This window comes from Lissotriton helveticus, chromosome 6 (genome assembly GCF_964261635.1).
Source record: "Lissotriton helveticus chromosome 6, aLisHel1.1, whole genome shotgun sequence".
NCBI classification, from domain to species: Eukaryota; Metazoa; Chordata; class Amphibia; order Caudata; family Salamandridae; genus Lissotriton; species Lissotriton helveticus.
Genome location: NC_136067.1, coordinates 52,383,803 through 52,409,570, shown reverse-complemented (window position 1 = coordinate 52,409,570; position 25,768 = coordinate 52,383,803). Strand labels below are relative to the sequence as shown.

At 46.3% G+C, this 25,768-nt stretch overlaps 1 protein-coding gene across 7 annotated transcripts in view; it reads left to right on the top strand.

Moving 5' to 3' along the window:
* The window catches only part of DNAH8 (dynein axonemal heavy chain 8), a 10,041,960-nt gene that overhangs the window by 1,702,650 nt on the left and 8,313,542 nt on the right, over window positions 1-25,768 (top strand). For all 7 annotated transcript variants that reach the window (XM_078647354.1, XM_078647353.1, XM_078647356.1 and 4 more), the window contains exon 13: window positions 1,741-1,938. In XM_078647354.1, the coding sequence (XP_078503480.1) occupies window positions 1,741-1,938 (198 nt within the window). The remainder of the gene's footprint in view (window positions 1-1,740; window positions 1,939-25,768) is intronic.

Here is a 25,768-nt window from a genome sequence, read left to right as displayed (position 1 = left end):
CCTGCGGAACTAAGGGTCCCGGATGCCGCACACAAGTAGGCCACAGGACGCTGCCTTCCCTCACCGCTGCAGTGGAGCTCTGTCGTTCGCCGAACTTGGCTGCAGAAAATGCCGGTCACTCTGCGCCACGTTCCTGAACTGTTTTGGGCTAATTGGTCATCGGATAATTGTGCGGATAGACTGGGCCCTGTATGTGGAGCGCAAGGTCTCTCTAGGCTGCGGCCATGTTCGTCGGCTGCTAGCCACGCCCCGACATTTGACAACTTATGATCGTCTTCCCGAAGTCTGCAATCTTATTCTGGGAGCCAGATGTCTCTCCACCAAAACGTTATACACCTGCTGGTGGAAGAAAGTTGTATTATATGGTTCAGAAAAGTCTATTGACCTTCTTACTGCTTCCCTTTCTGATGTCTTTCTTTGTATTCTTACCTTGCCCAGCAGGGCTCTGCTCTGGACACTCTAAAGGGTTACCTTTCTTCCCTGTCTCGTTTTTGCGACTGCCTGACCAACTCTCCTTAAGTCCCCTATTGTCAATAGGTTTCTTAAAGGCCTGGTAAATATGTTTCCCCTTCTCCTTTCATTATCTCTCAGTGGGAACTTAAGGTGCTGTGACCCAAGGGGATTTCTTTGATACAGGCTACACCCTGGGAATATACCCTTTTGGGAGGGGGCCCTGCCATTCTGCCTTACTTCACCTTTCTACTGTTATTGATTCCAACATATACAAATTTGCCTTGCTACCCTGGGCTTAGTGGTGTCAAAGTAGGTGATAACTAGTGATTTATGGCAGAACCACCCACTAGATCTGGAAACTTGAGCACTAGGCCTAGACCGTTGTATGACACAAGAAATGCCAATGTACGAAGTAAGGGGCTGCCTGCACAAATACTTAAAAATATGGGTTGGGTGTATAGAATACAGATAAATGTATGTGACAATGAGTACAATTGGTAACCTGGATGGAAGAGGCGTACACGTTTTCCCGAAACGAGGGCTGATGCAGAGGGTTAGGAAGTGTTATGGTTATGAGGGACAATTAGTAAGTAATGAGTGGCAATGTAAATGTAAATGCACAGGAATTTATATAGCGCAAATGACCAAGCGGTTTCTAAGCGCTTGCTTAGGGAACCCGTCCTGGTATTCCCCTGTGAGATAACCCCGGAAGGGTATCCGCAAGGTGAAAGCCAGGCATCCCGCCGCGAGGGGCCGTTGTGGAGATTAAGCAAGCTATTGCCCAGAGTCGCAGAGTGTGAACCCATGAATCGAGTAGGCACCGGAGTGAGAATTGTCGAGTCCATGGACATTTTAGGACTCAAGACCCCGCCGAGCCGGGAATTGAACCCTGGTCCCGGGCTGACCTCTGCTTCCAGGTCTGCCTCCTCTAACCAGTGAGCCACACTTCTCCACTGCAATGCTGCACGTGTTAATGACACTGAGCAAATAAAATGAGAGTATTTGGTGAATATGTTATGTTTATGTTGGTTTTGCTACAATTGCCTTTATGAAACAATGAAAAGTGTTTTGTAAAAATAAAAGACATTAATAATGCAAACCAATTCTGTGAATGAACATACTACTTTGAATGACTTTTGCATGTAGAAACTCTAATCTCTATCTGATATGAAACTTTCTTACTGACACATTTATATTCCACTGCCAAATCCCAACATGTTCAATTGTTAAATGGCAATATTTCTTCATTCCCCATTTAAGGCCACATTATTTATCCTTGCATTTTAGATCACAGAGATAATGAATATTGTGAAGACGTACAGCTCATTGAGCATGTCAGTTATTGAATCTATAGATGTTCTTTCACTGAAGTTCAAAACCATCTACCAAAGTATTCAGAAGAAAACATACGACATTCTTGACCAACGAAAGTCAGAATTTGATACAGATTATGCCGAATTTATGAAATTGATAGAAAGTTTAGACGTAAGTAGTAATTATATCCTCTTATAAAGATCAGCTCCTGGAAAATGAATGGCTACTGTTTAAATGTTGACGTGTATTGACCGTAGGGCTGACTTTGTATGACACAAACACAGATACATCACACGTTGCTCTCATGTTGACTTACACACATACTGTGTTGAGCATCATAACTACAGATATCGGTGCACATAAAACAACAAACAAACATGCACACTCAAAAAACAGGCACACAGTCCACCTGATATGCAGACACCCATGTTCACCTTATTTTACGGCAATTATGCGGACCTCAGTGGTAAGCAAGGAGAGCCAGAATAAGGGTATAGAAGTAAGGTAACAAGGCAGGTGCCTTGTGATTGGAATGATTTTCCCCACATGTTTGTTTTAACCCACACAGAGCGTTAGGAAATACCGTAATCTGCCAGAGAGATGGGAATAGTGTTGAATGAAATTGTGGGAATGTTTCCACTTGTCCAGGATGGTGCATCAAATTTGTGCACCTGGGCATATCTTGCATTGTTATACGAGATAACTACAGGAGACTTCGTCTCAAGCCTGCAGCATTTGTCCATGTCACAGTTCCTGCTAATTTTTTTCTGCTCATTCCTGCAGGAAAAAAACACACCTGTTAAAAACATGCATTTGCAATGCAATAGGTCTTGCATTCACGTGAGTTTGAGCTATTGGCATTGTAAATGATTCATGTTTTTGGTTTTAAAACATAAATACAAGGCATTGTCATTTAGAATACGAATAGCTTAAACTCTCGCAAATGCGAGTCCTATGACATTGCAATAAAGGGCTTTCTCCACCGCTTGTTAGAATGTAAATAACAAAGGAAGAGACCGGCCTGCGACGTCTTCAAAGTAGTGATAAATAGTGCAGTGAAGAAGATGTGTAAGTATTCTAAATTACATAGAGAAAGGGCCCGATGTAGGTCACCAAATACCGGTCGGTAACGGCCGAATTCGGCCGTTACCGACCGGTATTTGGTGATTGAGATGCAGGGGCCATTATTTTACAGATTCGGTAAATTTACCGAATTGGTAAATTTACCGATTCTGTAAAATACCGAATCGGTAATTTTACCGATTCTGTAAATCCCAGATGTAGGTAGCACTGTTTACAGTGCTACAGGCCTTCAGAATTCGGTATTTTATCACCCAATACAATTGGGTGGTAAAATACCGAATTCAGGTGTACATGCACATCTGTGCATGTACACCTGTGCCATGTGACACACAGACATGCCCTTAGAGCATGTATGTGTGCCACATGACACACAAGCCTGGAATTGGGGTGCTACAGGGTGTCAAAGTGACACCCCGTTCACCCTTGGAGGATTCGGTATTTACCGAATCGGTAAATACCGATTCGGTATTTCCCATTGATTCCTATGGGTTTCAAGGCCCATAGGAATCAATGGGAAATAGCGATTTCAATGGGCAATAGCGTTTCGGTATTTACCGATTCGGTAAATACCGAATCGTACAGAATCGGTAATTTATTACCTACATCTGCCTGCTTCCGATTTACCGACTCTTAAATACCGAATCGGTATGATTCGGTATTTAAGAGTCGGTAAATCGGAATTACCTACATCGGGCCCAAAGTGTTAAGTGAGAGTTACATATGATCTGAGCTATAAACACTAAGAAAGCGCTCCAACACCTTTCGCTCTGTGATTACACTGTTGCGGCTCAAGAGGTAGAGCGAGGGGTGGGGCTTGTTACTTGCCTCTCCCTGATTTGAGTGTGCTGTGTAGCATTGCGTAATGTCATTTTTATCTTTGGCCTAATAAAAAACACACCAGCTGTAGTAGGGCCTTGGCTTCACCTCCTGGTGCGGGCTGTGTTTCTCCTTGTTTTGATATAAGGTCGCAGATTGGCCCTTATATCAAAACAAGGAGAAACTTGTTACTTGAAGCATATAAACGAGCAAGATTAAGTTCTTCTAAGGAAGTAGCCTCTATCTACAACAGGTTAGTATACTGCACCATTGGGCAAAATAGGATAATAATTGCCTAGACTGGCTAGTATTTTTATAAAAAGGAAAAATTTCTCTATTGTTCCAGGCTTATAAACCATAGAAGTTCCTTTTTTGATTATCATTAAACGGTGGCTCCTCCGTGCAATCAGAAGAGCATATCACTCTAATGAGAGGTAAAATGACACTGCTTTATATCCTTACACCATTATAAATGTAGAACAAATTAGAACGCCATTACTGAATCATGGTTTTTATATCCATCAATTATAGAGCTTAACCCCTTCGCTGCTAGGCCTTTTCCCCTCCTGTGCTGAGGCTTTTTTTGGCGTTTTGGAGTAGAGCGCGCTTAGGCCCTTGTAACTTTTTGACCACATAAGGTATCCACGCCAAATTTGCGTCCTTTTCTTCCAACATCATGTGGATTCTAAAGGCGCCCAGGGTTTGTGGATTCCCTTGGAGGGGTCCCAGAAATTAACCAAAATATAGTGATTTTTTTGTTTTTTTCAGAAAAATGGGAAAAACGGGCTGCAAATGAAAGCCTCTGGGTTTTTCCCTGAAAATGGTATCACAAAAGGGTTTGTGGGGCTGAAATCTCCATTTTCTCAGCTGTCAGGGAATGACAGACTTTTGTCAGAGAACCGAAATTTTTCACTCAGTTTTGGCATTTTTCTGGGACATAGCCTATTTTTGCTATTTTTAGAGCTTTCCACCTCCTTCCAGTTAATGGTAGAAATGAGTTTGAAAGCAATAATGGATCCTGGAAAGCTTTACATTTTCGAAAAGTAGAAAAAATTCTGAATTCAGAAAGGGGTCATTTGTCTAAATCCATGAAAGTTTCGTTATAGAAACTAACAGTTAGATATTGGAATATTTGAAATTTTTTTGAAAAAAACAGCCTTTTGTCTCAACGTTTTCACTTATAACTTTTTCTAATTTTGACAGCTCTTGGAAAGCAATATACCGTTACATTTGTTAGACCTTCCTTGTTGTGGGGATATATAGGACTTGTAGTTTCACCAAGAACCCGACGAACCCAGATCCAAACACTGAGCAGCAACTTGCAATGGTATTTTTTCATTTACTGGGTATAGTGCACTTTGTCTTGGAAAATGTATACATGGAATAATCTGTATGAAAGACACCTATGTATTTCTGAATTGGGTACAAATTATAGACTTCAGAAACAGTATATAATTGCACATTTTCAAATTTGGGAATACTCATTTTTTTTTACACAATGTCTTTCATTCAAAGGGAGAAATGCATGAAAGCTCAATTGGTAATAACAGTTGATTTACAAATCTGAATTACCCCAAGTGTCCCGATAAAAACGGTACCTCACTTGTGTGGGTCGGCCTTGTGCCTGCGACAGGAAACGGCGCAAAATGCAACGTGGTCACACCTAAATTTAGCAGTTACAAATTGACCCTTTTTTGGCAAAGTGCCTACCTGTAGTTTTTGCACCCTAGCTCTGCCGGCACCTAGGGAAACCTAGCAAACCTATACATTTTTGAAAAGTAGACACCCAGGGGAATTCAGGATGGGGTGACTCGACTGCCTACCACCAGGTGTTGTTACCCAGAATCCCTTGCAAAGCTAAGATTTTGACAAAATAAACACATTTTCCTCACATTTCTGTGGTGGAAAGTTCTGGAATCTGCCTGGATCAACAAATTTCCACCCACCCAGCGTTCCCCCAGGTCTCCCGATAAAAACAGTACCTCACTTGTGTGGGTCGGCCTTGTGCCTATGACAGGAAACGGCACAAAATGCAATGTGGTCGCACCTCAATTTCCCAGTGAAATTTTACGTTCTTTGGACAAAGAGACTACCTTTTGTTTTTGAGCCGTAGCTCTGCCAGCACCTAGGGAAACCTAGCAAACCTATACATTTTTGAAAACTAGACACCCCGGGGAATTCAGGATGGGGTGACTCGTCTGCCTACCCCCAGGTTTTGTTACCCAGAATCCCTTGCAAACATAAAAAATTTGACCAAAAAAACACATTTTCCTCACATTTCTGTGGTGGAAAGTTCTGGAATCTGCGTGGATCAACAAATTTCCACCCACTCAGCGTGCCCCCAGGTCTCCCGAAAAAAATGGTACCTCATTTGCGTGGATAGGCATAGTGGCTGCGACATGAAACAGCGCAAAACGCAGCATGGTCGCACCTCAATTTCCCAGTGAAATTTAGCACGATTTGGACAAAAAGACTACCTTTTGTTTTTGCGCCGTAGCTCTGCCAGCACCTAGGGAAACCTAGCAAACCTATACATTTTTGAAAACTAGACACCCAGGGCAATTCAGGATGGGGTGACTCGTCTGCCTACGCCCGGGTTTTGTTACCCAGAATCCCTTGCAAACATAAAAATTTGACCACAAAAACACATTTTCCTCACATTTCTGTGGTTGAAAGTTCTGGAATCTGCGTGGATCAACAAATTTCCACCCACCCAGCGTGCCCCCAGGTCTCCCGAAAAAAATGGTACCTCACTTGCGTGGGTAGGCATAGTGGCTGCGACATGAAACAGCGCAAAACGCAGCATGGTCGCACCTCAATTTCCCAGTGAAATTTAGCACGATTTGGACAAAAAGACTACCTTTTGTTTTTGCGCCGTAGCTCTGCCAGCACCTAGGGAAACCTAGCAAACCTATACATTTTTGAAAACTAGACACCCAGGGCAATTCAGGATGGGGTGACTCGTCTGCCTACCCCCAGGTTTTGTTACCCAGAATCCCTTGCAAACATAAAAATTTGTCCAAAAAAACACATTTTCCTCACATTTCTGTGGTGGAAAGTTCTGGAATCTGTGTGGATCAACAAATTTCCACTCACCCAGCGTTCCCCCAGGTCTCCCGAAAAAAATGGTACCTCACTTGCGTGGGTAGGCATAGTGGCTGCGACATGAAACAGCGCAAAACGCAGCATGGTCGCACCTCAATTTCCCAGTGAAATTTAGCACGATTTGGACAAAAAGACTACCTTTTGTTTTTGCGCCGTAGCTCTGCCAGCACCTAGGGAAACCTAGCAAACCTATACATTTTTGAAAACTAGACACCCAGGGCAATTCAGGATGGGGTGACTCGTCTGCCTACCCCCAGGTTTTGTTACCCAGAATCCCTTGCAAACATAAAAATTTGACCAAAAAAACACATTTTCCTCACATTTCTGTGGTGGAAAGTTCTGGAATCTGCGTGGATCAAAAAATTTCCACCCACCCAGCATGCCCCCAGGTCTCCCAAAAAAAATGGTACCTCACTTGCGTGGGTAGGCATAGTGGCTGCGACATGAAACAGCGAAAAACGCAGCATGGTCGCACCTCAATTTCCCAGTGAAATTTAGCACGATTCGGACAAAAAGACTACCTTTTGTTTTTGCGCCGTAGCTCTGCCAGCACCTAGGGAAACCTAGCAAACCTATACATTTTTGAAAACTAGACACCCAGGGCAATTCAGGATGGGGTGACTCGTCTGCCTACCCCCAGGTTTTGTTACCCAGAATCCCTTGCAAACATAAAAATTTGACCAAAAAAACACATTTTCCTCACATTTCTGTGGTGGAAAGTTCTGGAATCTGCGTGGATCAACAAATTTCCACCCACCCAGCGTGCCCCCAGGTCTCCCGAAAAAAATTGTACCTCACTTGCGTGGGTAGGCATAGTGGCTGCGACATGAAACAGCGAAAAACGCAGCATGGTCGCACCTCAATTTCACAGTGAAATTTAGCACGATTCGGACAAAAAGACTACCTTTTGTTTTTGCGCCGTAGCTCTGCCAGCACCTAGGGAAACCTAGCAAACCTATACATTTTTGAAAACTAGACACCCAGGGCAATTCAGGATGGGGTGACTCGTCTGCCTACCCCCAGGTTTTGTCACCCAGAATCCCTTGCAAACATATAAATGTGACCAAAAAAACACATTTTCCTCACATTTCTGTGGTGGAAAGTTCTGGAATCTGCGTGGATCAACAAATTTCCACTCACCCAGCGTGCCCCCAGGTCTCCCGAAAAAAATGGTACCTCACTTGCGTGGATAGACATAGTGGCTGCAACAGGAAACGGTTCAAATCGTACGGTGGTGAATTTACATTACCTCATTGCAAAACTACCTTGGTTTTGGGGGGGGCATCTGAGTTTGTGGCCCGGGGCTCGGTGGTATTCTTTGCAAAGTAGCAAACCCAAACAGTTCTGAAAACTAGACACCCGGGGGAGTCCAGGGAGGTATGGCATGTGTGGGTCCCCCAATGTTTTCCTACCCAGAACTCTTTGCAAACCTTAAAAATAGGTAAAAATAGCACTTTTCCAAACATTTTGGCGTGGGATCGCCGTGCCGGCAAAAAAGTCCTACCACCCTGCGTTCCCCTTGTTCTCCCGAGTAAAAGGATACCTCACTTGTGTGGGTGCCCCAAAGCAGAACACGCCAAAAATGAATTTTGAAAAAAGTAGTTTTTAGTCATATTTAAGTTTTACAAATTAAGCACCCCAGCCTGAGTCACATAACTTTGGCCCACCCACACAAGTGAGGTATCATTTTACTCGGGAGAACAAGGGAAACGCTGGGTGGTAGGACATTTGTTCCGGCAGCGAGATCCCACCCAAAAAAGTATGGAAAAGTGGGTTTTTGGACCAAAATTTCAGGTTTGCAGGGGTTTCTGGGTAGGAAAACATTGGGGGACCCACGCATGCCATACCTCCCTGGACTTCCCCGGGTGTCTAGTTTTCAGAACTGTTTGGGTTTGGTAGTTTCCAAAGATGCCCGCCAAGCCCCGGGCCAAAAGCTCAGGTGACCCCCTCAAAAAATAAGATTATTTGGCTAAAGGTAATGTTTTGGTCGCCACAGTATGAATTGGGCCTTTTCCTAAAGCAGCCACTATGCCTACCCAGGCAAGTGAGGTACCATTTTTATCGGGAGACCTTGGGAAACGCTGGGTGGGTGGTAATTTGTGTGAGCCTAGTGATGCCACGCTTTCCCACACTAAAACGTGTGAAAAAACTGATTTTTCCAAACACAAAATGAGGTTTGCAAGGGATTCTGGGTAAAGGAACGTTGGAGGATCCACACAAGCCATACCTCCTTGGAAGCCCCCGGGTGTCTCCTTTTCAGAAATGTGTGGGTTTGGTAGGTTTCCCTAGATGGCTGTCTCGCACGGGGCCAAAAACCCAGGTAACCCCTCTAGCAAAAGCTGGTGAACTTAACATTTTCACCATTGTTCCTCAAAGACACACACATACAGGTTGGATTTGGCACGAGGGCGAGTGTTGGTTCAGTACATAAAATTTTATTAACAAGATATTTCAAAAAAATGAAATGGTCTGTCAATAAATAAATGCATAAAAACCGAACCAGTGACTCGCAACTCGTGAGCTGTAAAGCCACGACAAGGCACCAACCATTTTACAGGCCATTCACGCACCTTTCATACCTGATACAAACCAGACCATTGACACCATCCGAATGGAAAAGCAACACATAACAACAATCACAATAAGGGGCAAGGTACACCCTACTGCAGAAAGAGAAAAAAAACAATTATTACTGCACACCCATCTAATCCGCAAGCACACACACATACTGGTTGGATTTGGCACGAGGGTGAGTGATGATTCAGTACATACAATTGGATACGCAAGTAATTTCATCAAAAATGAAATACACTGCGTATAATTGAAAGTATGATAAACTGAACCACTGACTCACAGCTCGTGAGCTGTAAAGCCACGTCAAGGCACCAACCTCTTTACAGGCCATTCATACACCTTTCGTACGCGTGACACATACAAAACATTCACACCGCCAGCCGCGGACCCATCACATTTCAACACTCACACCAGCAAACAGCGCCATTCAAGGGCCCATCACTTTCACACGCCCACATTTCTGACACTGCAACTACACAAAATGATGGACTGTGTGGAGTGTCACTCAACTAGCAGTGTGTGTATTGACCAACAGAAAGTAACTACTCACACACCGCCTGCCGAGCCCCAGTCCACCCACACCACCATCCAAGCACCACTCCACACACGCCGCCAGCCAAGCTCCACTCCACATACACCGCCAGCCAAGCACCACTCCACTCACACCGCCAGCCAAGCACCTAACCATACACTCCGCCAGCCAAGCAAAAATCCACGCACCCTCCCAGCACAACTCCAATCCATGCACTATGCCAGCCAAGCACCAGACCACGCACACCACCAGCCAAGCGCCATCCACTCACACCACCAGCCAAGCACCTAACCATGCACTCCGCCAGCCAAGCAAAAATCCACTCACCCCCCCAGCACAACTCCAATCCATGCACTATGCCAGCCAAGCACCAGACCATGCACACCACCAGCCAAGCGCCATCCACTCACACCACCAGCCAAGCACCTAACCATGCACTCCGCCAGCCAAGCAAAAATCCACTCACCCCCCCAGCACAACTCCAATCCATGCACTATGCCAGCCAAGCACCAGACCACGCACACCACCAGCCAAGCGCCATCCACTCACACCACCAGCCAAGCACCTAACCATGCACTCCGCCAGCCAAGCAAAAATCCACTCACCCCCCCAGCACAACTCCAATCCATGCACTATGCCAGCCAAGCACCAGACCACGCACACCACCAGCCAAGCGCCAGTCCACGCACACCAACAATCCAAGCACAATCCTGCACACACCACCATCGAAATTAGAATTTTTTAAAGAAATACCACAAATCAAATGTAGAAACCTACAAATCTGCTAACACAAATTCAAAAACTAAATGCTTTGCACTAATGCAAACCTAAAAGCAAACTAAAAAATATTACAGAAAACAGACCAGACAGTACACTTACAAGCTCAATGAAACTCCCAAAACTACTTCTGTGTGTGGTACGATTTAAAACAAGCTGGCACACACAATCCAGGATTTGAAGGACAGTGCATACGAGACTCCCTCCGCACTTCTCTTCGCCAACAGACTCTACATCTTTTAGTGGGATTGTCTTTTGCAGTTGTGGGAGGAATGTATTCTGGAAAGTGGCGATCTTTCAGTCTAGCCACTTCCTCCACCACTCCAAATCTTGGCACACTTGCCTGTTCCACTAGTACAAGGCTGCCTATTATAGTCTCCTGAAACTTAACAAAAGGCATCTTTGACTCAGGACAAGATTTCTGGAAAACAACAAAAGCATTAAAGGATGCCAAGTGGAAAAGATGGATAGCCAACTTCTTGTACCAAACGTAAGCCTTTCGAAGAGCAGCATAAGGTTCCAACCTCTGATCTACTCTGTCAACACCACCCATGTGCCTATTATAGTCTAAAATGCACACAGGTTTACGCACTTCAGCAGTCTCACCCCGAACTGGCAGAGCTTCAGTGCTTTCGTCATGGATAGTAGTCAGCATGTAAACATCTCTCCTGTCTGAAAACTTCACAGCTAGAAGCTTCCCACATCGCAATGCAGTAGACTGTCCCCGCACAAGCCTTTTGCAAACAAGTTCTATTGGGAAACCTTTCCGGTTACTGCGCATCGTGCCACATGCAACAGTGCCCACTTTGGCCAACTCCATGAACAAACGCACACTAGTGTAGAAGTTATCTACATATAAATGGTGGCCTTTGTTAAATAATCGTCTACCTAGTTCCCACACAATTTTCTCAGTCACTCCAAAAGTGGACGGACAAGCAGAAGTGTTAATGCTGGAATCCTTACCGGTGTACACCCTGAAATTATAAACATATCCAGTCTCACTGTCACACAGCATATACAGTTTGATGCCATAGCGTGCCCTCTTACTAGGAATGTATTGCCTAAAAACCAAGCGGCCCTTGAACAATACCAAAGACTCGTCCACAGCTATTTCTCTTCCAGGTGCAAACATCTCAGGAAAACGATCAACAAAGTGATCAAGGACAGGCCGAATCTTAAAAAGACGGTCACAATCAGGGTGATCGCTTGGCAACGCTAAATCATTATCAACAAAATGCATCATGCGAAGAAGAAGCATATATCGATCACGAGTCATAACTGCTGGAAATATAGATGTTGCCATCAAGGGACTAGTGGACCAATAAGAAGACATTGATGGCTTCCTTAGCAAGCCCATCAAAAAAGTTAATCCCAAAAACTTCTTCATCTCTTCAACATATGTGGGAGACCAATGGGTAGCTCTGGAATGGGGCTTAAGGCTGGCACTGTGGTCCCTCAAATACTGCTCTGCATACAAATTAGTTTGCTCCACAATCTCCTGCAAAAACTCATCGTCAAAAAACAACTGAAAAAATTGAATTGGCAAAAAATTGTCAGTATTCACTCTACACCCTGGAACACCAGTGAAGTCTGGCAATTCCGGCTGCACCATGCCAGGGGCAACCCAGACGTCATCACTAACATGAGGAGAAGAAGCCACCCTAGCCTGCAGGCCAGATGCCTCTTGCTGCACTACATCAACGGGAACACTAGCATCCCCAGATGCCTCTTGCATCACTACACCAACAGGAATACTAGCATCCCCAGATACATTTTGCATCTCTTCACCAACAGGAGAACTCACATCCCCAGCTGCCTCTTGCATCTCAACATCAACAGAAGAACTCGCATCCCCAGATGCCACTTGCTGCTCAACAACAACAGAAAGACTAGCAGCACCAGATGCCTCATGCTGCTCTACAACAGGAAGACTAGCAGCACCAGATAACCTTTGGCGCACCACAGCAATGTGAAACCTTTTGGGCGCAGCCTTTACCACACTTGCCTGTTCCCGACGAGAAAAAAAGGGAAACCTTGAGGACCTAGGCTGCCGCTCACATGGCTCTTGCCTCTCTACCGGCACATCAATGTCCCTCTCTACCACAGGCACTTCATCAGCACTAGAAGAAGAATCATCATCCGATGATACCATGCGAAGAGAAAACTCACTGCCTGAATCTTCTGCACCTACCTCATGCTCCGAATCGGAGTCAGTGTCTGGACCATGGTCAGAGGAAGACTCAAAAAGCAAACTAACAACCTGCTTAGAAGTAATCCTGCGAGCAGCCATTATCCTTACAAATCAAGAAGACTACACACACAAGTGAACAACAACCTACACTGTGCAAAGGAAGAAGTAAACAAGGTAGAGTCTTCACACAAAAAACAATACACTCAAAAACAATTCAAATCTAACCAAATATAAGAAGACTCACCAGCACCTACTCTGCTGAAACACAGCAAAAAGAAAGGAAATCCCACTGGAAAGAAAAAAAAAGTATAGATTAGACAAAGTACACATCAAGCAGCAATACAAAAAAAAAAGTTAACAATCAAGAAACACAAAGCCACACAAACAGCAATAACTTCACTTTTCATAACAACACATTTATCTAGGAAAAATAGTACAAAAAACATTTACTTACCAAGCACATGCAACTACAGAAGCTGCAAAACCAGCATTAACCGAACCACAACCTACACCAATACAAACAGCAAAAGCCTGGATCAAAAACAAAGAAGAAAAAAAATAATTTAATACTACATTTCACAAACAACATAACAAATGAATAAACAATACACAAATTTACCCCCAAAATCACATCCACACAGATGGGCCATCAAAAAGGGCAAAACGGACAAAAGTACGGGTTGATTTGCCCACCGGGGGGGAGGCCAGAAAATCTAAATTTAAAATCCGACCCACCTGAAAGCGACCCTTGCCCAATGGGTCACTTCCTACAATCTAAAATAAAATCCCTGGTGCTAGTGGGGGCATTTCCACCGCACAATCGCAATGCTGTGCGCGACCGTGAGCCAGAAATGCCCTGCAAAGAGACATCAGAAGAGAGGAAAATCACTTACCTCTCCCCTGATGCCTCTTTGCAAACCCCCCCAAATATCTCAAAACCAACCTAACACCTTCAGGCGCAGGAAGCAAATGGCTTCCCGACCGCCTGGGAATCCCTGAAGATGTTGGCGCGTGCTGTGCGCGCTGACGTCATCAGGGATTCTCATGGGGAGGGGGACAACAGAATTACTGTGGTTAACTGCGATGCTGGACAGAGGCACTTGCATCCTTGATTTTCACAAGCGCAATCCTAAAACAGTTCCTATGACCAGGAGCTTCTTTCTCCCCATCTGCTGCTCTCAACAGTCTCTGACCATTTATACACATAAGAGGCATGTGAACTCACACAGAAGATCCCCGTTTGGCAACGCCCACCAACTAGCGGAGTGCACCATCTTTCCTAAATTTACCCACTATGATGGACAGCTCACTCAAGGGACCTGTGCACACATTGGTGCGATGGCATAGTAACACACACGGACACTGGAGACAAAGCAAGCGCTCGAGTTGCAGCACAAATTCAGGAAAACATTCATCAGCCCAAAAACATTTGTGACCTTCCCACTATGATGCACAGCTCACACAAGGGACCCCTGCGCACATCTGTGCAATTGTATAGTAACGCACACATGGACACTGGAGACAAAGATGGGGCTCGAGTTGCAGCACAAACTCAGGAAAGCAATCATCAGCCCAAAAACATTTGTGAACTTCCCACTATGATGGACAGCTCACTCAAGGGACCCCTGCGCACATCGGTGCAATGGCATAATAACACACACAAAGGTCACTAGAGACAAAGCAGGTGATCGAGTTGCAGCATCAATTCAGTAAAACATTCATCAGCCCCAAAACATTTGTGACCTTTCCACTATGATGGACAGCTCACACAAGGGACCCCTGCGCACATCTGTGCGATTGCATAGTAACGCACACATGGACACTGGAGACAAAGATGGCGCTCGAGTTGCAGCACAAACTCAGGAAAGCAATCATCAGCCCAAAATCATTTGTGACCTTCCCACTATGATGGACAGCTCACACAAGGGACCCCTGCGCACATCTTTACAATTGCATAGTAACGCACACAAGGACACTGGAGACAAAGATGGCGCTCGAGTTGCGGCACAAACTCAGGAAAACAATCATCAACACAAAAACATTTGTGAGCTTCCCACTATGATGGACAGCTCACTCAAGGGACCCCTGCGCACATCGGTGCAATGGCATAATAACACACACAAAGGTCACTGGAGACAAAGCAGGTGATCGAGTTACAGCACAAATTCAGGAAATCATTCATCAGCCCAAAAACATTTGTGACCTTTCCACTATGAAGGACAGCTCACACAAGGGACCCCTGCGCACATTTGTGCAGTTGCATAGTAACGCACACATGGTCAATGGAGACAAAGATGGCGCTCGAGTTGCAGCACAAATTCAGGAAACAATCAACAGCCCAAAAACATTTGTGAGCTTCCCACTATGATGGACAGCTCACTCAAGGGACCCCTTCGCACATGGCATAGTAACACACACATGGTCACTGGAGACAAAGCATGTGTTTCAAAAGCAGCACACAAAAAAAAACATTCATCAGCCCAAAAACACTAGTGAGCTTTGCCTAGGCAGCACAGGTGTGTTTTTCAGCCACTTCAGGTACACAAAAAATAAAAGAGATGAAGGACAGAGGCACTTGCATCCTTCAATAAAATGAGCACTACATTCACATTTTAGAAATGACCCCATCTGTTTTTTTTTTCCAACAAATCAACATTTTGTCATACCAGAGGCATGAAAACAAGTACAAAGTAATGTTACCCCACAAAGGGGAGCGACCCTTCCCCAAGGGGCCGCTCCCCGAACAACGAAATTGTCCACAAATGAAAAAAAAAAAAAAACCCTACCATTCCAGCTGCACGATCGCACGATCGTGCAGCAGAATGCTCCAAACTTGCAACGAGTGAAAGGAAAAGCCTTTCCTTTCACTCGATCTCCTTTTGAAAACTTTCCCCCCTGCCCCAGCCGCAAAACTGACCTCAGAACCATCCGACGCGCAGGAAGCAAATGGCTTCCCTGCGCGTCGGTAAACAACAAGAACCCCCAGTGACGTCAGCGCGCCTCGCGCGCTGACGTCATTGATGACGCGGGCGGGAAGGGCGGGGGGAGGCAGGGGAAGGTCTTCCCCTGCCATCCCCGCAGAAACGAACGAAATCGGGCTGACTCGGGGAGAGCGCTGGCGCTTCCCCCGAGGGTGGGGCTCATGACGAGCTGGGCTCGTCATGAGCGTGCGAGCGCCCTACTCCATGACGAGCCCAGCTCGTCATCAGCCCCGAAGGGGTTAAGGAAACCTGAGGTACCTGAGCAACTAATAATACGTGTTGAATCAATTTGAAACCAATCTATTTGAAACCAATCGTTCACATAATACAGGTATGGTGAACAAGTCGTATTGATAAATCTCATAAGGGATGCATGGAGTAAAATGAAATAATCAATTGTTTGGTTGACTCAGAAGGATTACCTCATGCAGGGCCTTCATAAGAATCAGTAGCTCATTGTTACTGATGGTACAGAAATAGTTCTGATCTCTAGTGTTGAGTGGTCTAGCACAATTATAGATGCATGGAGGATGAGTAGTACAAACTAGGCAAATGAGATGAACCTTGTATATAAAAATAAATACTAAAATATTCTTATTTTATTTGTAGAGCAATTGGAGTCAAATGTTTTAGAGTCCTGAAGAAGGTGTTAAAAAAGAAAAAAGCACCGAAACGCTGCGTCGACTGTTGTTTTAACTTTGACTTAAGAATTTGATGATGTTTTTAATTACATGTGCGGTATATCTTTTTAGATTGTAACCCAATTGGGAGCTTAACAATAAAATTTATGATCATTTTTTACATTACATAACATTGTTCGATTGATATTTTCATCTGTGTGTTAAAAATTTTCTGGGTTCAGCTGTTTAATTTTGCCTAGTGGAGCTTTTAGTCCAATGTATGATAACCTACATAATTGTACTTCTGAAGCTAGACCGGGTCCACTGAGAATATTTTTTGCTATTGTCAACAAGCTAGCGAAAAAGTCAGGGATCTTAAATTTTTCCTACTAATAAAGAACACACTAGCTGTAGTAGGGCCTTGGCTTCACCTCCTGGAGCAGGGCGGGCTGTGCTTTATGGCACGCATTGAGGGAGGGAGGGATGGTCCTGGCTGCAGCTCTGGCCTTGTACAGTGCCCCTACAATTACTAGTGAGCGAGAGGCGCTGAGGTGGTGATATAGGTGGTGGTGGTATGGTGGTATTGGTGGTGGTGGTATTGGTGGTATTGGTGGTGGTGGCATTGGTGGTATTGGTGGTGGTGGTATTGGTGGAGGTGGTGGTATTGGTGGTATTGGTGGCGGTACTGGTATCGGTGGAGGTGGTACTGGTATTGGTGGTGGTACTGGTATTGGTGGTGGTGGTATTGGTGGTGGTGGTGGTATTGGTGGTTGTATTAGTGGTGGTAGTGGTATTGGTGGTTTTGGTGGTGGTATTGGTAGTAGTGTTGGAATTGCTGGTGGTGGTGATATTAGTGGTGTTGGTTTTGGTGATGATGGTATTGGTATTGGTGGTAGTTTTGGTGGTGGTGGTATTGGTAGTGGTATTTGTGGTGGTGGTGGCATTGGTATTGGTGGTGCTGGTATTGGTGATGGTGGTGTTGGTGTTATTGGTGGTGGTGTTGGTGGTATTGGTGGTAGTCATACTGGTGGTGGTATTGGTGGTGCTGGAGGTGGTGGTATTGATGGTGGTGGTTGTATTGGTGATGGTGGTGGTTCTATTGGTGGTAGTGGTGGTGGTGGTGGTATTGGTGGTGGTATTGGTGGTGGTATTGGTGCTGGTGTTGGTATTGGTGGTGGTATTGGTGGTGGTGTTGGTGGTGGTGGTATTGGTGGTGTTAGTAGTATTGGTGATGGTATTGGTGGTACTCTTGGTAGTGGTATTGGTGCTGGTGGTATTGGTGGTGGTGGTAGTGGTATTAGGAGAATTGATTGTGGTGGTGGTGGTGGTATTGGTGGTGGTAGTATTGGTGGTGGGGGTGGCATTGGTGATGGTATTGGTGGTGATGATGGTATTGGTGGTGGTGGTATTGGTAGTGGTGATGGTGGTATTGGCGGTGGTATTGATGGTGGTGGTGGTAATGGTGGTGGTAGTATTGGTGGTGGTGGTAGTATTGGTGGTGTTATTGGTGGTGGTGGTATTGGTGATGTTATTGGTGGTGGTGGTATTGTTGGTAGTGGTATTGGTGCTGGTGGTATTGGTGGTGGTGGTAGTGGTATTGGGAGAATTGATGGTGGTGGTGTTGGTGGTAGTGGTGGTGATATTGGTGGTGGAATTGGTGGTGTTGGTATTGGTGGTGGTGTTGGTGATGGTATTGATGGTCGTATTGGTAGTAGTATTGGTGGTGGTATTGAATTGGGGGTTGTGGTGGTGGTGGTATGTTTATGTTTATGTTTATGGGACTTATAAAGCGCTCGTATGCCAACAGTCTCATCGCGCTACGAGGAGAAGTGAGCTATCCTACGGCTTTAACAATAGACTTGAGTGAATAACCATGTTTTAAGTTTTTTTCTGAAGCCAAGATATTCTGAGGTTAGTCTAATTTCAATTGGAAGGGAATTCCATAGAGTGGGGCCTAGAACCGAGAAGCGCGAGCCACCCATTCTTTTATGTTTTAATCTTGGAACAATTAACCTGTTTATTGTTGCTGATCTAAGATTCCGTGTGGGCATGTATCTTGAGATCTTGGCAGATATAAACTTGGGTCCTGATTCGTACAGTGCATTAGAAATCATACAACCGGTCTTAAACATAGACCGCTGTATCACAGGAAGCCAATGAAGCTGCTTCATTAATGGTTTGGTGTGGCAATGTCTCGGTAACTGGAAGACCAGCCTAGCTGCTTGATTTTGGATGAGCTGTAACTTATGAATTTGGCTGATAGGGAGTCCTAAATATATGGAATTCGCATAATCCAATCGGGACATTATTAGTGCGAGCAGGATAGCTACGCTAGCCTCCTTGGAGAAGAATTTCCTAATTTTCTTAAACGTCCTCAGTTGGTGCATGCAAGTAGATGAAACCAGGCTAATATGTTCCTGCATAGAAAGGTCAGCATTTATCTTGATTCCCAAGCTTTTCACTGACTTTTTAGGTATTGGGGGGATACCCAATGCAGCTGGCCAGTATGCTGGTGTCCACTGTTCTATTCTATTGTTTGAGATAATTATCTCTGTCTTATCGGAGTTCAACTTGAGATAATTATGAGTCATCCACTCCTTGATGAAGAGCATGGTATGTTGGAATGTGCCCTTGGAATCATTTGTGTCATCAAGCGGGAAAATCAGCTGCATGTCATCTGCATAGTTGTATACCTTTACTCCTCTTTCTTGAAGAGCATGAATCAGGGGACAGATGTATACATTAAACAGATGAGGTGAAAGGAAGACCCTTGAAGTACCCCACATGTGGTATTCACCTGGGAGGAACTAAAAGGTGCCAGTCTGACGGACTGGGAAAGCTCTTTAAAAAATGATAGCATCCAATCCAGGGCTGTGCCCCTCAGACCTGCCGCTGCTAATCTGTCCGCTAGGATAGAGTGGTCCACAGTATCGAAGGCTGCGGACTAGTCTAATAACACCAAAACCTGAGTACACCCCCTGTCTGCGCCTTCCTTCAGGTTGTCCATGTTGAATGCATTGGTCTGAAACCAGCCTGATGGGAAACCAAAAAGTTGGAGTCTTCAATGAAGGCGCATAGAAGTTTGGCCATATGTGCCTCCAATAGTTTGGCTAGGTAAGGAAGGAGCGAAATAGGCCTATAGTTACTCAGGACGCTAGGGTCTACTCCTGCCTTTCTTTTGTAATGGCACTAACACTGCCTCTTTGAAGGCGTGTGGGACTACCCCTTGTTCGAGAGATATTTAAAAGTAAAAGGAAGGTGGCTGGAAAGTGAAAGAGCAGTTCTTTTTGTATCCTGACAGGACAAAGGTCATTGGGGGAGCCAGACTGAACCTTGGTTTTGAGTTCTTCCAATCGCTCAGGAGTGATCTCTTGGAAACTAGTCATAGTATAAGAGTTTTTATATGACTTATAGGATTTCCATTCCAGATGACCTGTGGAAATGGAGTTCTGAATAATCTTAATTTTTTCCACCAAAAATGTGTTTAGCTCATCACATAGAGCCTGGGAAGGTGTGATAGCCAAGGTAATTCAGTCAGGACTAGAGAGCTCTCTGACAATTTAAAAAATGTCACTAGACTTTTTGCTGGAATTAAGCACCCAAGAAGAATAGTATTTGTGGTGGTGGTATTGGTGGTGTTGGTATTGGTGGTGGTGGTATTGATAGTGGTGGTATTAGTGGTGGTGGTATTGGTACTGGCAGTGGTACTGGTGGTAGTATTGGTGGTGGTGACATTGGTATTGGTGGTGCTATTGGTGGTGTTGGTATTGGTGGTGGTGGTGGTACTTGTGGTGGTACTGGTGGAGGTGGTAGTATTGATGGTGGTTGTGGTATTGGTGGTGGTAGTATTGGTGGTGGTATTTGTGGTGGTTGTATTGTTGGTGGGGGTAGTGGTAGTGGTATTGGTGGTGGTGATATTGGTGGTGGTGGTATTGGTGGTGGTGGTATTGGTGGTGGGGGTGGTATTGGTGGTGGTGGTAGTGGTGATGGTGGTATTGGTATTGTTGGTAGTAGTGGTTATGGTGGTGGTGGTATTGGTGATGGTCTTGGTGGTATTGATGGTGGAGGTGGTGGTATTGGTGGTGGTGGCAGTATTGGTGGTGGTATTGTTGGTAGTGGTATTGGTGGTGGTGGTATTGGTTGTGGTGGTAGTGGTGGTGGTAGTGGTATTGGTGGTGATGGTGGTGGTGGCAGGGGCAGTGGTATTGGTGGTAGCATTGGCGATGTTGGTATTGATGGTGGTGGTGTTGGTGGTGGTAGTGGTGGGGTTGTGGTATTGGTGGTGTTGGTGGTGGTGGTATTGGTGGTGGTGTAGGTGGTATTAGTATTGGTGGTGGTTGTGAGAAGTTGGCCTGATATGCAGTGCTCACTATTCTAGTGATCACTATGTATCAGTCCAAACAACCCTTATTGATGATTGGTTGTAAGTCAACCTGATAGACCAGCTATCCTAGTAGCATGTATACGAGCAGTCTAAGGCTAAGACTCTAGAGGGCGTGTTAAGCCAGCTGTTTTACCATCACATTACCCCTTGAACACCAAGTGAAAGGACACCACACAAGTTGTTATGAAAATAAACAGATATTTATTTATAACAAGTCTACCCTGAACTCTTTATGAGTCAGGGAGCTAAGCACACAACAAAACTCTTACGAAAATACTTTAAGTCGCACAATTTACACAAATGCCCTAGGGGCACGAAAAACCATATACACAGTAAGTGGAATGCGAACGTGCTAGCAGGTAAGTAATACTTTTCTAGACTTAGGAATCGCTAGGCCTACAATTCTAAACACTGGGATTAGATGCAGGAGGCCTGTGGACGTCGTGTGCAGAGTGGGAACTCTCACGCGTAAGGCGGGAAAAAGTCTATGGAGGCTAGCAGTTGCAAAGTTACTGTTCTCGGGCGAACCCGACTAGGTGGGTCGAAAACGAGAGTGGATCCGAACACTTATGGTGTTGGACTATGCTGGAGCACCGGAGTACTCAGGTTACCTAGCCCAGGGGCTGCGGCTGCATAGGGTTGAAGTTGCGTCGGAAACCCTCGTTGAAGATCCAGGAGCCTGAAGAAAGAGTTGCTGGCAGGCGGCCAGTGAAGAAAGTTCGGAGTGATCCAAGCCTGGATCAGGGAAGAAGAAACCTGTAAGCAGAGGGGACCAAGTTCTGAATCACTAGCCAGTGATTTGAGTGGGCACCAGGATGGCACCGGACGAAGTCACCTCAGCCAGGTGAGTGGGCGCTGCTGGGCTCTGCAGTCTCTCGGACCAGGAGGCGTTGTCGGCGTCCAGGATGGAGGTGCGAGCTGTCCCACGAAGGTACTTGCTGTCGACGTCGCTGGACCCAGGATTGGGCAACAAGTCTTGGCAAAGGCAAGGCCCACGCGGTGGACCTAAAATGGCGTCTTGAGTGGACCAGGAGGGTCCAGGGTGCTCCTCTTTTGGAGGGGAGCAAGGGCTAGTCTGGAGCAACCAGGCCAGCAGTAGTTGTCGTCGTGGAGCGTCGTGAGAGGGCCACTAGCCAACGGGCAAGCGACCTGGACAACGCGGTGAGCAGCAAAAAGCAGAAGGGCCCCACGCAGATCTCGTGGATGCAGGGGGGCTGAACTTCGGTGCTGGAGCTGCTCAGGGTCGGGGCTTCTCTTACCCCAAAGCACTCAGTCGAGGGTCACTCGGGAGTCGTGCTGGACAAGCGTCGTGCAGTTCTGAAGATGGCCGGTCCCTCAAGGTCTCGTCGCACCCACGGATCACAGCTGGGCTGATGATGTAGGTTGAGGTCAGAGGTGCCAGGGAAGCCAGTTCTCGTCGTGCTGGAGCAGTCTTGATCCGAAGGAGAGACTGGCAACAAACCGCGATGCTTGGTTGGTGCCTGCTGCTGCAGGGTGACTACTCCTTAGTCACAAGGGAGAATCTTGGGAAGAAGTCTTGAGTTCCTTTCGTGGAAAGTAGTTTCAGGATTCAAAGATGATCTGATTTGGAAGGGGGCCAGGTCCTACCTTTATCCTGCAAAAAGGGGCTGGCACGCGACTAAGTCCTGCCCTATGGGTGGGACTAGGAGGGGGGTGGTTACACCCCTCTCCTTTGGCGGGCTTTCCCCAGGCCAGGGGCCGGAGTGCCCCTGGAACTGGTTCCAGCCGGCCTATGCACACTGAGCACCGGGGTGCCACTTGCAGTCACCTTCCTCTAAAGCCCTGCCTACCTAGAATACACAAAATCCTGTCTGGGACGGTGCTGGCACCGCCCCTGGCAGGAAACCCTTTGTCCTTGCCTCCTGGGCTGGAAGGACTCCCAGCAGCAGGAGGGCAGACTTGTGTCTCGGTGGCAGCATCCATTTTGTGGAGCTAAGGCTCTGTCTGACTTTAACCGGGGTTACAGGTTACATACATGTCGTGTCCCTCTAGAAGGGTGGAATGCTAACCCCGTTGCCAGAATTGGCGAGGGGTTAGTATTCCAATTCGTATGACACCTTACTCGACATGTTTTGATAAAGCGATACCAGAGTTGGCATATAACCGCGAGGATTATAATGCACTTAAGAGTATATGGTATGCGATATCATGGAAACGGCTAAGGGATGGATCCCGAAAGCCGCAGACAGGCTCAGCTCATGCCAGAGCACTATCTCACACGATTCCAAGCACTCTGCCTTCAGGATTGTCAAGGCCTGCCATAGGAGTGACTGATAGGAGATCTGTGTGTCCATTTTAGGGTTAGATATAGGTATACTATATCTAAAGCAAGGGGTGATTACACCACCTTGCCCCAGCTGTCAAGCAGCCAGTTGTGTCAGTTTTGGATGGCCAGCCAGGGGTGGCATAATACATGCTTCAGCCCCTGGTAGGCCCTGGGTACACCTATACCCTGGGTACCTAAGGTACACTGTACAGGGACTGATAAGGTGACTCAGTATCCAATTAGATATGTACCTAAGGTACATGGAATCCATTTTACAGAGAGAGCAGTAGGCCTGGGGTCCTGAATAGCAGGGCCCCAGGTCAACTAAGTCAGAGAACCAGCAAAACACCAGGCAAAAAGTTGGGGGCAACCATAGTCAGGGATCTACCTTCCTACATAACCCCCCCACCCCCAAACGAAAGGAGATAAGGCTATCCTGGCCAGGTAAGCCTATATTGCCTGAGTGGCCATATAAGGAAGTACCAGCACTGGCATGGTTACCCCCTATCTCATGGTCCACTAAGCAATCCCTCACCCTAAGGGTGTCTGAGGGTCTCCACCATAGGGAATCTCTACCTGTGGTGTGCTTTGGCAAAGTAAAAGGCTGGTGCTGAAATGGAGTACTGAAGTGAGGCTCCACTAATTTTGGGCTCAGCTTCCTCCAATCATTTTCCACCATAGAGGCCTTTCTTTCAAAGACTGAGTTGTTTTGGGCTCTCAGGGTCAACCTCTGGCTACCTACAGCTGGAGGTTGGGTCCCTCTGTTTGGCTTACTGTAGGGACAGGTCAGGTTTGGGGCCCTTAGGTCCCAGGTTTGGCTGTGCCCAGCAGTGTCCATCTGTGGGAGGTCCCTAACTAAATTTAAGGGGGATCCCTCAGGAGTTGGTTTTATTTTCACTTGGCTAGGACTACTAGCTTCAGTGCCCTTAATCTGCTGATAGGGGGTTTCTTTTGGACAGGGGGCCCTTTGGGGTCCAACACTGGCCTCCCTGACCTCTACAGCCCTGGGCTGACTGAGGCAGGGTAGAGAGGGGCAGGTTACCTGCTCCAGACTGGGTCCCACCTTGGAAGGGTCCACTGACATCAGGGGCTCTGCCAGGCTAGGCCTGACTACCTCTGGGGCAGTTCCTTCACAAGGGGTCAGATCAGTTCCCTGAGGAGGCTGATCCTTTCCTAAAGTCTGGTGGGAGGGAGATTTTTCTTCCTCCTCAATGCTCTCTGTCTGAGTGGAGTGATCCATAGTTTCAGGCTTCACAACACTATCATCTGTCTGAGTTTGAGCTGTGGCCATCACAACTCTCCCAACCTTTTCAGGAGGGGGCTCAGTTTGGGTGTGGGCTGTGACCATCACAGCCTTTACAACCTGTTATGGGAAGGAAGTTGTCTGAGATTGGGCTGTGGCTGGCACAGCCCTCCTGACCTGTTCAGGGAGGACATCTTGGACTGGGGCTGTGGCTATCACTGCCCCACTATCCTTACCATGGAAGTTTACCATTTTAGAATGGGTTTCTTGCTCTACTTCAGCCCAGGCTGAGAGCTCTAAATCATTCCCCAGTAGGCAATCTACAGGCAAGTTTGGTGACACTGCCACTCTCTTGTGGCCAGTGACACCTCCCCAGCTGAGATTGACCACTGCCATGGGATGATCTCTCTGTACTCCATCAATATTGGTCACCTGGTATGTGGCACCAGGTAAAAGTTGCCTTGAGGGGACTAGACTCTCAGTCACCATAGTGATGCTAGCCCCTGTATCTCTATAGGCCTCAACTTTTATACCATTGATGAGGGGCTCCTGTCTGTACTTGCCCAAAGTGTTGGGACAAGTTGTGAAGTTGGCAAACCCCATGCCAGTCTCACAGACAAGAGTATCTAAGTTTGGGGACCTGGTTAGGCCAGAGTCCCCAGGAACTCCCAAAGTAAATGCACCCAAATTCTTGGGGGCACTCCCACCACCTGGGGGATTACTACTAATAGTAACAGGAGGTTTGGAAATGTTACTTGGGGGTATGTTCTCCTTATTGTTATTCTTTGGGCAACTGGTGTCAGTTTTCAAATGTCCCACCTGTTTACAGGGATAACAATAAGGTTTCTTCTGGTTATTAGAAGGATTCTGGGACCCACCCCCCTCAGAGGATTTTTGGGGCCCTGATGTGGTTTGATCTGGAGATTTATTCCCACCCTTCTCTTGAGGCTTGGTTGATTCCTTTTTCTGGTCACCACCTTGGGTCTTGGGCCTAATCCTGGTTCTGACCCATTTGTCTGCCCTCTTACCCAATTCTTGTGGAGAGGTCAGATCAGAGTCTACCAGGTGCTGGTGTAATAACTGGTTCTGACAATTATTTAAGACTTGCTCTCTCATAATAAGATTATATAATCCTGTGAAGTCAGTAACCTTGCTACCCAGTAGCCAGCCTTCCAAAGCCTTAGTGGCGCAATCAACAAAGTCAGACCAGTCCTGAGACTGAGTTTTCTGGGTGTCTCTGAACAGCAACCTGTACTGCTCAGTGGTTAAGCCAAACCCATCAACCAGTGCATTTTTCAGGACCTGGTAATTGTTAGCATCCTCAACTCTAGTAGTGAGGAGCTTATCCCTACCTTTGCCATCAAAGGAGAGCCACAGTATAGCTGCCCACTGACTTTGGGGGATGCAC